Source organism: Tenrec ecaudatus, chromosome 1 (genome assembly GCF_050624435.1).
Source record: "Tenrec ecaudatus isolate mTenEca1 chromosome 1, mTenEca1.hap1, whole genome shotgun sequence".
Lineage (NCBI taxonomy): Eukaryota > Metazoa > Chordata > Mammalia > Afrosoricida > Tenrecidae > Tenrec > Tenrec ecaudatus.
In genome coordinates this window covers 265,993,896-266,007,511 of record NC_134530.1, presented here as the reverse complement: position 1 = coordinate 266,007,511, position 13,616 = coordinate 265,993,896, and the positions used below count along the sequence as shown (strand labels likewise).

The following is a 13,616-nucleotide window of genomic DNA, read 5'->3' as shown; positions in this document are numbered from 1 at the left end:
CACCTGGCGTGTGCATGACAAGCTGATTTCAAATCAGCTTACAGAAATGCAAAGGATGCAGAATAGCCAAAACAACTGTCAAAGAGAGTTGGAAATTCAGATTTTCCTGATTTAAAATCTTATTGCAAAGTTACAGTAATGAAGACAATATAGTTGGGGTATAAGAACTGACAAACAGAATAGAACAGAGTCCAGAAATAAAAGGATATTTATAGTCAGCTGATCTTTTACAATTTTGCCAAAAACATTCAATGGGAAAGGAAAAATCTTTCCAACAAATGGTGCTGAGATAACTGGATGTTACACCCTTGACCCATTACCTCACACCATGTGACTCAAAATGATTCACAGATATATATATATGAGCCAAAATTGTAACTCTTAAAACAAAGATGCGAGTTTTTGCTATTCAGTAATGAACAGTAGTTTCTTAGATGCGACATCAAAAGCACAAGCAACCAAAGAACAATAGAGTAGACTTTACCAAAATTAAAACTTTGGGTGTTAAAATCCCACACTAACTGCCATCAAGTTGATTCTGCTTCAGTGTGCCCCATAGGTTGCTGAGGCTGGAAAGAGGTACAGAAGCAGAATGCTTCATCTTTTTTGCACAGAGGAGTTTCAAACTGCTGACCTTTTGTTTAGCAGCCCCACTTGGAACCTATTACACCACCAGGCATCCACTGGGTGTTAAAAGGCACCACGAATAACCACATGAACATCAATCTCCAAACTGCTCTGAAAAGGATCATATTCGAAGGTCCTGGCTCAAGTGGGAGAAAAATGAAGAATAAAATTCAAAACTATGAAAAAGATCTGGCTTATTGGTCAGACAGAGATAGGGAGGACCCCTGAATCTATATGGTCCTTAGTCCCCCTTCAGGCCAGGGACTAAATTCACCTCTGTGGTTAGGGCAATAAACCATGTACGATAGAAAGAGCCTATTTCCCGAGGGTCCTGAGGGTTAGGAAGGAAGAATGGAAGCAGGAAGTAAGGGAGAAAGAGGACGGGAGGGCCGCGGAGATCGCACTGGATGAGTTGAAGCAAATACGCACGACTTGTCGAACTGGTGGTCTGCTCTGTAAACCTTTATGCGAGTCATAGTAAAAAGTGATGTGGAAAGATAAATTTCCCAGTTAAAGTGGCCAAAAGCTTTGGACAGGTATTTGTCCAAGGAAGCTATATTAAATATCCATTAGAAAGATGCAACATCATTTTAGCTATCAAGGAAATGCAAATCCAAACCACAATGAGCTACAATTCCCACTAAGAAGCCTTGACTAAAAAAGCTGGGCACTCGTGTTGGGGAGGACACAGAGAAATTGGTCGAAATGCGTATGACTGTCAAGAGCCTGGTAGTTTCTCAAATGGTTAAACAAAGTTGCCAGCATTTCATCCTGAAGTATTTATCTAAACAAATTGAAAATACATGTTCACCCAAAAACTTCACATATACTCATAGCACCAATAATCAAAAAGCCCCAAAGTGAAAGCAACATAAATATTCGTGAAATAATCAAAGACTAAAAAAATGTGCTATGCATCCATGCAATGAATATTATTCAGACATAAAAAGAAGTATTGATTCAGGTGACAATATGGATAACCTTGAAAATATGTTGAATGAAAAAAATCATAAAATGACATGATTTCATTTATATGGAATGTCTGGAATAGGCAAATCCATAGAGGAAAATAGGTAGCTTAGTAGTTTCCAGGGGGTGGGAGAAAGAGAGTAAGGACTGACTGCTAAAAGGGACGGGGCTTCGAAGTGGAGAAAATAGAAGTGTTTTGGAATTGCAATAGTGGTGATGGTGGCAAAAGACTCTCGAGTAAAACCGCTGTCTTACACATTTCAAATGGGTAAATGTGTGTTACGTGAATTAATTCTAAATAAAGTTATTATTTTAAAAAATTAACATCTTTCCTTCAAAGTAGATGAGATACAGTAGGTTTTACAGTTTCCAACCCACACTTACCCTGAATAATGTAAATAAAACCCCCTGCAATTCCCTCTACACCTTCCATGAATTCATGAGGCAAGGTGCCTTCTCCAGCCTGAAAAAGTAATAGAAGCAACTCAGATCTTTTATTATTAGAGATACACCCCCACTAGTTACCCAGTGAAATGTTCAATGCTTGTGTGCTGCATACCACGCTGCTGCAGGCTAGGCCAGACGGCCAGAGCTTTGGCTCCATGTGCTAACAGTATTTTATTGCACTCATGGAATCCAGAGAGCGATTGCTAGCTACTCGACTTTCAGCATCACTGTACTGCGCACAGCTAGCTGACAGAGGGTGCTCTGAAGTAATCATCGTTCACTTAAAACATGGTTTGTAGTTTAATGACATGGAAATCACTAAAGGCAGAGTCTGTGAATTCCAATAACGAGATCAATAAAAGACTGCAGACTCTTAATTTTTAAATTGTATACACAATTTTGGGGACTTGTTTAGAACTTGATGACTCTTAAGATGCTCTGTGTAAGGAGCACAGAAATCAATTCATTTTCTTCTACGTAACAAACTCAAATACTTCAGAACTCTGGCATAATCTGGATATTATTACTTTTCATAAAAAGAAACACAGAAACATAATAAAGGGAAGCGAAACAAAAACATAATTAAACTTCCTGCCTTAAAAAAAACATTTCATAATAGTCAACTTAGAAAAAAAAGCATAAACCCCTACAGCCATAGCATGACCTACAAGGCGAAGTTTAATTCCTTATGAACGCTTGTCAGCTTAATAGTTTCCTTCCTCTTCAGCACTGTCAGCTCCACCACAGGCTGCTACCGGGCCTATCTTGCCCTCCCACTGTGTCTGCTCTACAACAGGTGTGTAGTAAAGGTTTTTTGAATGAAATAAAATATTAAATAATTATTTATGTGAAATTCATTCATGTAGAAAGATTTAATATTTAGTGAAAATCTAATATTTAGGAAAAAAAATCTAATATTTAGAAATTAATATTTACACATTAAATATTCAGTGCTTTCCTAACCAGTAAGTTTATAGGGCCCAAGAGGAGCTTATACCAAAGGTTCAAGTAGAAAATTATTTTGGAAATGATGATAGCAACATATGTACAAATATGTTTGATACAACTGATGTATGGAATGTTATAAGAGCTGTAAGAGCCCTCAATAAAATGATTTAAAAACAAACAAACAGAAACCACAAGTATTATAAATTAAAAAAGACCGTAGGGTCAAGGAGAATGAAAGACTGTATCTGAAACACCACATACAGGACTGTTATTTAGAGCCACCATTTTCCGTTTGCCCACATTTAGTTTATTGCTCTACATTTACCTGAGAAATTCACCCGTCAAACTGCCTAACGTTTGAAGCAAATATATAAACTAATGGAAAATATGAGTAGGAAAAATCTGTGTTGTTGAAGTAATATGTGAATATAAAGGAAAGCATGTACTGAATTTAATTCATATATTGTTTACAGTATTTCAAAAGCAATTGTACTACCAATGTAAAACAATAAATATTTGGAATATTATCGAATAAGTGTTCAGCGTAAGACATGACAAAATAATAATAATTTGTAAATTATCAAGGGTTCATGAGGGGGGGGCTGGAGCGGGGGGAAAATTGAGGAGCTGATATCAGGGGCTCAAATAGAAAGAAAATGTTTTGACAATGACGATGGCAACATATGTACAAATGTGCTTGACACATGGATGGATGGATGGATTGTGATAAGAGTTGTACAAGTCCCCAATAAAATGATTTTTTTAAGTGGTAATAAAAACTATTTAAGAATAAAATACTCAAAACTTTCAAACTGTATTTGATATTAAATTCATTAACATTGGAGTTACAAAACCATTTGAGTTTCCTTCAGTCTTTCCTGGGAGAAAGACTAGGCTTTCTTCTACCATCAACAGTTGCAGTCTCAGAAACCCACCAGGGGACGTTCTGAGTCAGCACTGACTCGGATGGCAGTGAGTTAGTCTTTACTATTTCTTTCTCTATTTCTGTTAAACCACAGAAAATCCATTGTTCTATTGCCTTTATGGGTGTAAAAGCAAATTTAATACAGTTCTAATGCATTAAAGATACTAAATAAAAACAGCATCTTCCAATGAATTTTTTAAAAAGGTAACTTACAGCAAGGACTCTGAGAACGCCCCCTCCATCATTCACAGTCACTTTGTGAAGATTTCTTGCTACAAGGCCTTGCAGGTCTTGACTCTCCCACACAATGGTACCTTCAAAACTCTGGTGAAAAGATATACAGTGAGTTGATTTCTTTATTGTCATTCACATTATATTTTAGGCAAAATTTTAGGAAGAAAATTTTTTATTCTTAGGCATAACTGAAAATTTTCATCTGACAACTCTAACATACCATTTTTCACATTTTAGTGGACCTCTTTGAGTCATTAAAACAAAATGAAAATAATTACAAAGAGCCCACGTACACATCCCACTGTGGTCTTTCCTCACTGTAGCAAAAGCCTTTCTTCTGGCTACAGCTGCTGGAGCCGCTCTTTCATCTCACACAGATGCCGTCTTATTGAGTGTCTGTATCCTGATCTTCTCAAACATTTCCCTACTGGAAGACATTCGGTTGCTACAAATATTACAATAATGTGAAGCATGTTTAGGGTTAAATGTATATTCCCCCAAGACTTTGTTTTTTTTTATGTGAAATAAACTCCTAGAAGTGAAGTTACTGGCACAAGAAATAGATATTTTTTGGTGAATTTTGATAGACATAGCCAAACCTTTTCTCAAAGCAATTTATATTAACTTATAGGGCACGAGAAATTTGAGAATTCTAATTTAATTTCTCTCTACGTAGTATGGTATATCAGTAAAAGAAGAGCAATTTAAGCCCTCAGGAGTAGAACTGGGAGTAGCCATATCAGGAGGTTAAGTGGAGAGAGGAGGGGAGGAAGGGGGAACCGACGGCAATGATAGACACATCCCCATTCCCCACGTTTGAAACTGTGGGGGAAGGGAGACAGGAGATGGTGTGAGATATGAAAATACTGATAATTTATAATTTATCAAGGGGTCACGAGGGTTGGAGAGGGGTAGGGAGGGTAAAACGAAGAGTTGATATCAAGGGCTCAAATAGAAAGTAAAAGTTTGGAAAATAATGCTGGCAACATATGTACAAATATGCTTGATACAATTGATGTATGGATTGTTACAAGAGCTTATAACACCAAAAAACTCTTAGATATCCTTTTGTTTAACCACTGCAGCTTGCGGAATTAAAGCAGTTGAATTTGTGACAACAATATTGTCACAATGTCATTTCCTTCAAGAATTAACTCATCTTTCTAGGCTTGAAAAATAAAACACGCACTACCTTTCCTCATCCGAACTCTCAGGATGTATTTTTCACCCAAGAAGTTACGGCTTTCAACAAGAGGCCTGTTCTCCTGAATAACCACGTTGATGGGGCAGTGAGCATAAACAGACTTCATCTTGTATTGTACGGCCAGTGTACGTACCGCCCTGGATTATGTTCTGTTCACGACTATACAGAGTGGGTGTAGCCAGTTCCTACTTCCCCACCAGTTGTCAATGTGAAGTATCGTTTTCTTTCCAAGAAATCAGTCCAGTTCTCCATTGATGCGATTGAAGTCCCTCTGCAAGGTTACTCTGGGGCTCTTCACAGTAACTGTGCATCCCTTCAAGGAGATGCTGACATTCTAGAGAATGTCGATGGTATGGCTGCTGAGAATGGGCTTCACTCTCGTAGTAAATGAGGCAAAGACAGAATGCATTTTCCCTACTGATGTTTATGAACTATGTGCTTTCTTCTCATAGCAACCCTATGCAGTGCTTCCAAGGCTTTATAAATCTTTATGGAAGCAGTCTTATCTTTCTCCCAAGGAGCAGCTGATGGGTTTGAACCACCAACCTCATGGTTAGCAGTCCAATGATTACTCGACAATGCCATATCTTGCACTGTATCTTCAGTAACTAACTGGAAAGGCCTGGAATACAATAAACAAATAAATTCTATTGAGTCAATTTTGACTCATAGAAATCTATCAAGAAAAACTTCCTTTTTGGGATTCTGCGGCTGTATATCTCTGGAAGCAGATAGTCTCATTTTTTGCCCCAAGGAGTGTTTGAATTGTTGACCTTACAGTTAGCAACCAAAGGCATAACCCACTACACCACCTAGACTCCTGAAATAAAATAGGCAGTATCAAATGCAGCTGAATAAATAGGTTGAGCTCAATAGCAATTAGAGTATCGGTATAGAGCAGATGAAAGATAATAATTCTAGTATTCTAATGCATATATATTACAAAGAAGAGATAAAGTACTTTACAGTAATATTTCATTTATCCAGCATTTTTGTCCAATAATCTAGCTCAGTAGATTGCAAATATTTTTAAAGCAATAAAACCTTTTTAAAAAATCAAACTGGACTAAAAACAGAGTCTGGATGCCTCAGGCAATTTAAGTGTATATCTTTAATATCCATTATTTGTGCAACTCCTAATGTACTTTGTGAAGGCTGAGGGTTTTTAAGTAATCCAGAAGACATAACTTAAGCTGTGTCTCAAGGCCAGAGGGTGATTATGAACAGCGACTGCACAGGACACTGCTAATGGGCTCACTCATCCGCTTTGGTTTAAGTTCCACTGAAAGTGGCATTTTCTTCACTAGCTCAGCTACTTTCTATGATGTTAACTGACACTTTTCAGACTTACACGGCTTCCCAAAGACTCTTGTAATAAATTGGATAACAAAGTTTGAGTCTCTAAATTTATTTTTTTCCATGATACCAAGTTGGCATAGGCTGTAAGAGTAGTAAGGGTAGGGGAGTCTGATAAAGATGGCGCCACAGACAGATGCACAGTACGACCTCTTCAACCAAGATATGGAGAAAGAAGCTTAAAAGAGCGGAAACTCTGAGAAATGAACATGAAGTGAACTGAACACGGACAGAGAAAGTTTGGGGGTGGAACACAGAACTTGCAGGGCCAACCAGGAGTCCAGAAGCCCCTCTCAGTGATAAGTTCTTGGAGCAGCCAACCATGAGAGAGGGGTCAATTCCCTTCTCTCCATTCCTGCTAAGTGAATGGAGGAAAACCCAAGATTTAATCAAGTCCGAGAGGATGATTTCACCCCTTCTTCTATACATATGGGGTAGTGTGTGTGCTCTGGAGGTGAACAGACTTGATCTAACCGACATACAACACAGGAGGCAAATCCAAGTGCGGAGGGATCGCACCGAGTCACCCATGTAGAGAACAGAGGGCCATGGGTTCAAGCTCCAATGCATGAGGTAGAGGTTGCCATCTCTCGTTCAGACTCGCCTCCACACAGTTCCAGGGAAGGGTCTGGAGAGCAGCAGTGTCTAAGACTACAGCTGCTTCATAGCCGGAGGGGCTCCCTGACCCTGACCGCCTTCCTGCTTCTTGTGTAGTTTTTTCCCTCCCCTTCTGGATTTTAGCTTGATAACAGACAAGGAGGGGCAAAGTCCACATGGAAGAAACACACTATCCTTAGTGACCGCAGGACTATAAATCATATAATTGAAGGAGGGATGAGTAGCAGAGGCTCCACAGTGAGAATCTGGTTTGCAGAAGGCTATGGAGGACAGCGGGAGCCCATTTGTGGAAACTACATAGGAAACAAGCCTCGGAGAGATGAGTACAGAAGATCAAAGGCATACATCTGACTTGACTAGTTAAAACTTTGTCAGTTGATTCTCCTCCCTTTGATGCATGCTGGACCTGATCTGGTTTTTAACATTTTCTGTATACTTGTTTTGTTTTGGTTCGTTCATATTAGAGTGTATCTCGCAGGTGTTATTGTCATCGCAGGTCAGCCTCTTAAAGGTGTGTCTTATGTTTTTCTATTTGTGAAATTCAGGATTGCTGAACTATAGGGACAGCAAGTAGAAAATGGGTTTGGGGAGGCAGCGGGGAGGGGGTTTCACAGTGGTGGTGGGAGTAAAAGGGAGACGATGTCTAGGAGTTGAGGGAAGAAAAAGAATGTGTGGAAACGGATTGGGGAAGCAATTGTACAATTCTGCTCGACATGATTGAACTATGGAATGATACAATATATGTATTAATGCCAAATTCATAATAAATAAAGAAAAGAAAAAAATTAAGTGAAGAAAAGAAACACAAATTAATACAGATGTACTTTATTATACATAGTAAATTAAAATGCAAAAAAATTACTGCTGACTTACTGTGTCAGAAATGCTGAATTCTCCTTGTACATTTGCAGAGATGTGACTTAAGAATTGCATATTCTAAGGAGTATCCTGCATCTTAGCTGTGCCTGTAGGAAGTCTAAACATGTGACCAATCCATAAATCAAAGGAACGAAGAACTGTAACACTCTGATCTCAGTGGTGCTTCTCCTTGCTTTGTCAATCGTCACAGAGTCTACAACTTTTTAAACAAAGCTAGGACAGTTTGGGCTTTTCAAACTTCATCTTTAGGTAGGCTAAGCTGCCACACATGTTCAGTTGAAAATATTGTAAAAATAACTATTTTTCAAAAATATTTAAAAAACAATAGACTACTAAATATAGTACAGAATGCACACACAGTCAAAGACAAAAGAGATGCATGGTATCTATTAAAAATAACAGTACTGCATATCAAAATACTTCATCAAAAGAGTAAAATGAGACCATACAGATTGGGGGGAAGGGGGAGTCTTCCACAATGACACTATGGACAAGGATCTTCTTACTAAAACGTATAGTATTCTACATTTCAATAAGCGAAAAACAATATAATTAAAAGGTGAGCAAAGATCATGGACAGACAATTCACAAAAGATGACATTGGAATAGCTAATACACACATGAGGGATGCTCTAGATCAATAGCCTTCAATAGCCTAATAATAATTAGGGAGATGCAAATCATAACAAGGATTAGAGATCACCCTACACACACAATGGTCTAATTTAAAAAACAACAACAAAGAAGAAGAAATGCCGGGGAAGGTGCAGAGAAGAGATTGGAACTCTAATACATTGCTAGTGGGCTTGCAAATATGTCTGACCATTGTGAAAAGCGGTAGTGCACTACCTAGCAACTGGGACTAGAAACGCTATGACTCCAAATACCTTTGCTTGGCCCATACTCCAACGAAGTAAAAGACAGAACACAAACAGGCACATGCTCTCCCATGTTCACTGCAGCACAGTTCACAATAGCAAAACACTGGAAGCAGCCCAAATGCCCATCAGTAGAAGAATGGTTAATCAAACGCTGGTACATACACAGTGGGATACTATGAGACCATGAAATACGTCATAGAGGGACCTGGAAACAATTATGCTGAGTGAAGTTAGTCAACCACAAAAGGGAAAATATAGTATGAGCCCACTACTACAAGGTAAACATCAAGAAGAAGATAAGCTTCTGCTCTCTGGTCATGTAATCTTCTAATGTGGTCTCCAAAGCAACAAGCAGAGAGCCCATCTAGAGCCCATGAACCACGTGTCATCCATCACCTTTATAAGAAACATCTTAAAAACCATTTCAACAGAGATCTCACCTCGGCTTGGATCAGCTTTTCAAAATCAGGGTGAAGATCCTTAAGCTGCTGCCATACAATATTGTGCTAGAGTCACTGCAAATCAAGACAGTCCTCCCAGAGCGATCAGTGAAACTCACTGGAATTCAAATAAAGATGGGGGAGGGGCGCATGTATGTTTTGGAGAAAGCAATTCTCTTGGTGGGTTAAATTGGAGGAGCAACCTCCCATCTGGGAAAATAGTTTTACTTATATAGACCCAAGGGGAGAAGAATAATTGGACATTTTTTACCTAGTTTCTGTCCAGCTCTTGGTGGCCCAGGTCATGTGCTACAGACTGCCGGGACTTTAAACTCTGACGTTTTGAGGTTCAAAATATACTTCAGAGGCCACACCAAAAGGATTTGATGTAGAAACCCCACTAAATGAACTGGGCTTCACCTCAAACTCACATGAACAAATTGAAGGAACCATATACTAAATGTGAGGAAAATCTGCTGACTGCTTTTCCAAATTTAAGGAATTGGAGTTAGTTGGATTTTGATCAGGTGCCCAATGAATGGTGCCCTGGGACTATTTTAATGTCCTCCTTGCTTCCTTTTTTAAAAATCGTTTTATTAGGGGCTCATACAACTCTTATCACAGTCCATACATACATCAATTGTGTAAAGCACATCTGTAAATTCATTACCCTCATCATTCTCAAAACATTTGCGCTACACTTAAGCCCCTGGCATCAGCTCCTCATTTTCCCTCCCTCATGAGCCCTTATTATTTTGTCATATCTTGCCCTGTCCGACGTCTCCCTTCACCTACTTTTCTGTTGTCCGTCCCACAGAGAGGAGGTCACATGTAGATCCTTGTAATTGGTTCCTTCTTTCCAACACACTCTCCCTCTACCCTCTTAATATTGCCACTCACACCACTGGTCCTGAAGGGATCATCTGCCCTGGATTCCCTGTGTTTCTAGTTCTTATATGCACCAGTGTTCATCCTCTGGTCTAGCCAGACTTTCAAGGTAGAATTGGGATGATGATATTGGGGTGGGGGGTTGGTGGAGGAAGCATTTAGGTACTAGAGGAAAGTTGTATGTTTCATCGTTGCTACATCCCACCTTGACTGGGTCGTCTCCTCCCCTAGACCCCTCTTTAACGGGATCTCCAGTGGTTGAGAAATGGGCTTTGGGTCTCCACTCTACACTCTCATCCTCATTCACAATGATAAGATTTTTTGTTCTGATGATGCCTGATAACTGATCCCTTCGGCACCTCATGATCACACAGGCTGGTGTGCTTCTTCCATGTGGGCTTTGTTGCTTCTGAGCTAGAAGGACGCTTGTTTACCCTCAAGCTCTTAAGACCCTAGATGCTATATCTTTTGATAGCTGGGCACCATCAGCTTTCTTTACGTTTGCTTATGCACCTGCTTGCTTGTCTTCAGCAGTTGTGTCAGGAAGGTGAGCATCATAGAATACCAATTTAATAGAAGCAAGTATTCTTGCAGAGAGGGAGTACTTGAGTGGAGGCCCAATGTCCTTCTGCTACCGTAACACTAAACCTATAAATATAGGCACATAGAACCTATTTCCACATCCTCATATATAAATATATTTGCATCTGTACATGTGGGAAAACATCTTTAGCAATAACACATCAAAGGCCTTATTACTAAAATCTACAATACTCTGTTAGCTTTCAAAAAGAAAAAACTAATTGCCCACTTGAGAGGTGGGCAAAGGACTTGAACAGAAGTTTCACAGGGGCAGAAATCCGAATAGCCAACAAACATGAGAAAATGTTCCCGATCTTTAGCCATAAGAGAAATGCAAATTAAAACAATGAGGTACCACCTAACACCCTCAAAGGTAGCTCAATTCAAAAAATTAGAAAGCAACAAGTGTTGGAGGGGCTGTGGGGAGACAGGAACTCTCATCCACTGCTGGTGGGACTGTAAGTATGTACAGCCACTATGGAAATCAATCTGGCAATACCTAAAACAGATGGAAATAGAGTAACCATATGACCCAGCAATCCTCCTACTGGGCATATACCCAGAAGAGGCAAGAAACAAACCAAGGCCAGACATCTGTGCTCCAATGTTCATTGCGGCACAGTTCACAATTGCAAGGAGTTGGAAGCAACCCGAATTTCCATCAACTGACGATTGGATTAAAAAACTGGTATACACATACAATGGAGTACTACGCATCGCTAAAAAGCAGTGATGAACGTATGAAGCACATCGCTGCATGAAAAGAACTCGAGGAAATCATGCTAAGAGAAGTAAGTCAGGCACAAAAGGACAAGTACAACATGAGTCCGCTGAGGTAAGTGTTAAACATTCTTGGGGTGAGGACTGTAGTATGGCAGGGATCAGATCAAATGCAGGATGCACATGGTAGACAACTGGGGAAGAGGTGGGCAAAGGGGAAAAAAAAGATGAAAATAAGGAAGAAATGGGCACGAGGCGCAAACCCACCCAAGGGGAGGGGATTGTTTATATTTCCACAGGGGAAGAGGGACCACACTTCAACCCAGTTCCCCAAGGTGTGAATGCAACATTCCGGCGTGGTGTAGGGAACCAGTGGAGAGGTCTGGGGGGTTGACCCCAGTACCAAATATTAAGTGGATGCCTGTCCCTCCCCGCAGAAGAATTTATTTCAAAGGATGGCAATGAATCTGCAGCTCTGGGAGAGGGACATATCTGATCAGAGCACACGGGAGCAGATGAAGGGGGAGTAGGAGCACATCCTGGCCCACCAGGCCTTGAGGACGATGACCCCAATTAGAGTAGCCAGTCCACAGAGAGGACCACATGGCTGGCCCCACTATGAGATATGACACCCCTCACTGACCCATGGCGCTGCGGGGGACAGCACGGGAGACACAGTGTGGGAATTGCACCCGATCTGATCCCGCCACATGCAGGCAAAGCACTGGGGGAGTGCGGCGGAACAGCAAGGTTCCCAGAGAGTGCTCCGTCTTGTTTTTGTGCATGTTGTTATCTCCTCCTTGCTGTCTTCTGACTTGTATTTATCTGGTAGCCATGGTTGTCTGTGAATGAGTATTTTTGAAAGCCTGTCCTAGCCTGTCACAGACTATGGTGAGTGCTTCCAGTGCTTCATCAGCTGTTGAAATATTCTAATGGGCATTCTGCCAGTTCCTGCAGCCTTGCTTTCTGCCTTCAGTGCAGCTCAGACTTCTTCCTTCAGTACTACTACTTCTTTACCATATGCTCTCTTGAATTGGTTGAATGTGGACTAGATCTTTTTGGTACAGTGACTGTAATCTTTCTACCTTCTTTTGATGTGTCCTGCAGATTATCATTATTATTTTGCTAGAGTCTTTTAATATTGCAACTTGAGCTGTGAAACTTTTTCTTCAGTTCTTTTAGCTTAAGATATGCTGAGTGTTTTTTCCTTTTCTGTTTTTTTAAACTGTGGGTCTTTACACATTCCATTATAATACGTTACTTTGTCTTCTCCACAAGTGTAGTAGTTACATAATCTGGTGTCAATTTGAGGATTAAGAATGTAGGGGTGAGTGTAGCCTATCAACAAGATATAGCCAATGAGGCCTCTGTGTTGTCATGGCCTTTTCCTAAGGATTCTGGGAAGTCCCGTATTTCTTCCTTGGAGGCAGGAGACACACTCTCTCTCTGCTCACTTCCTGCGAGACATCCCTGTGGAGAAGACACATGGAGATAGGCTGATGGAACCAGACCTCTGGAGCCAGAGCCAAACCTCTGGAGCCAGAGAAGTCAGTGCTGAGATGCTTATAACACCACTGGACCCACAAGATTTCCCATCCACTAGCCTGTGCTCTTCCACTAGCCTGCATTTGGCGTCACTGAGTGTTTCATGAGTCTGAAGAGGATTTTTTAGATTGGTATCAGACATATGGGCTAATATCGGACCTATGGACTTGATCTGGACTGCAATGGGATGTTTTCTCAATATTCAATTGCTCTGACATTCACTTTGACCTTTTCTTTTGTTCTTGTCTATTTAATAACCTGTCCTTTCTTTATGTAGGATGTTATGTTTCCTTTTTAAATTTTATTTTGGGGATTGGTGATAGGACAAAACTTTCTATGATATTCATTCACAA

General features: G+C 40.2%; 1 protein-coding gene across 4 annotated transcripts in view; it reads right to left on the bottom strand.

The window, feature by feature from the left end:
* B3GALNT2 (beta-1,3-N-acetylgalactosaminyltransferase 2) overlaps positions 1–13,616 on the bottom strand; it is a 73,684-nt gene that overhangs the window by 14,572 nt on the left and 45,496 nt on the right. For all 4 annotated transcript variants that reach the window (XM_075532211.1, XM_075532205.1, XM_075532207.1 and 1 more), the window contains 2 exons: positions 4,130–4,240; positions 1,981–2,059 (listed from right to left, as the gene is read on the bottom strand). In XM_075532211.1, coding sequence (XP_075388326.1) covers positions 1,981–2,059; positions 4,130–4,240 — 190 coding nt within the window. The remainder of the gene's footprint in view (positions 1–1,980; positions 2,060–4,129; positions 4,241–13,616) is intronic.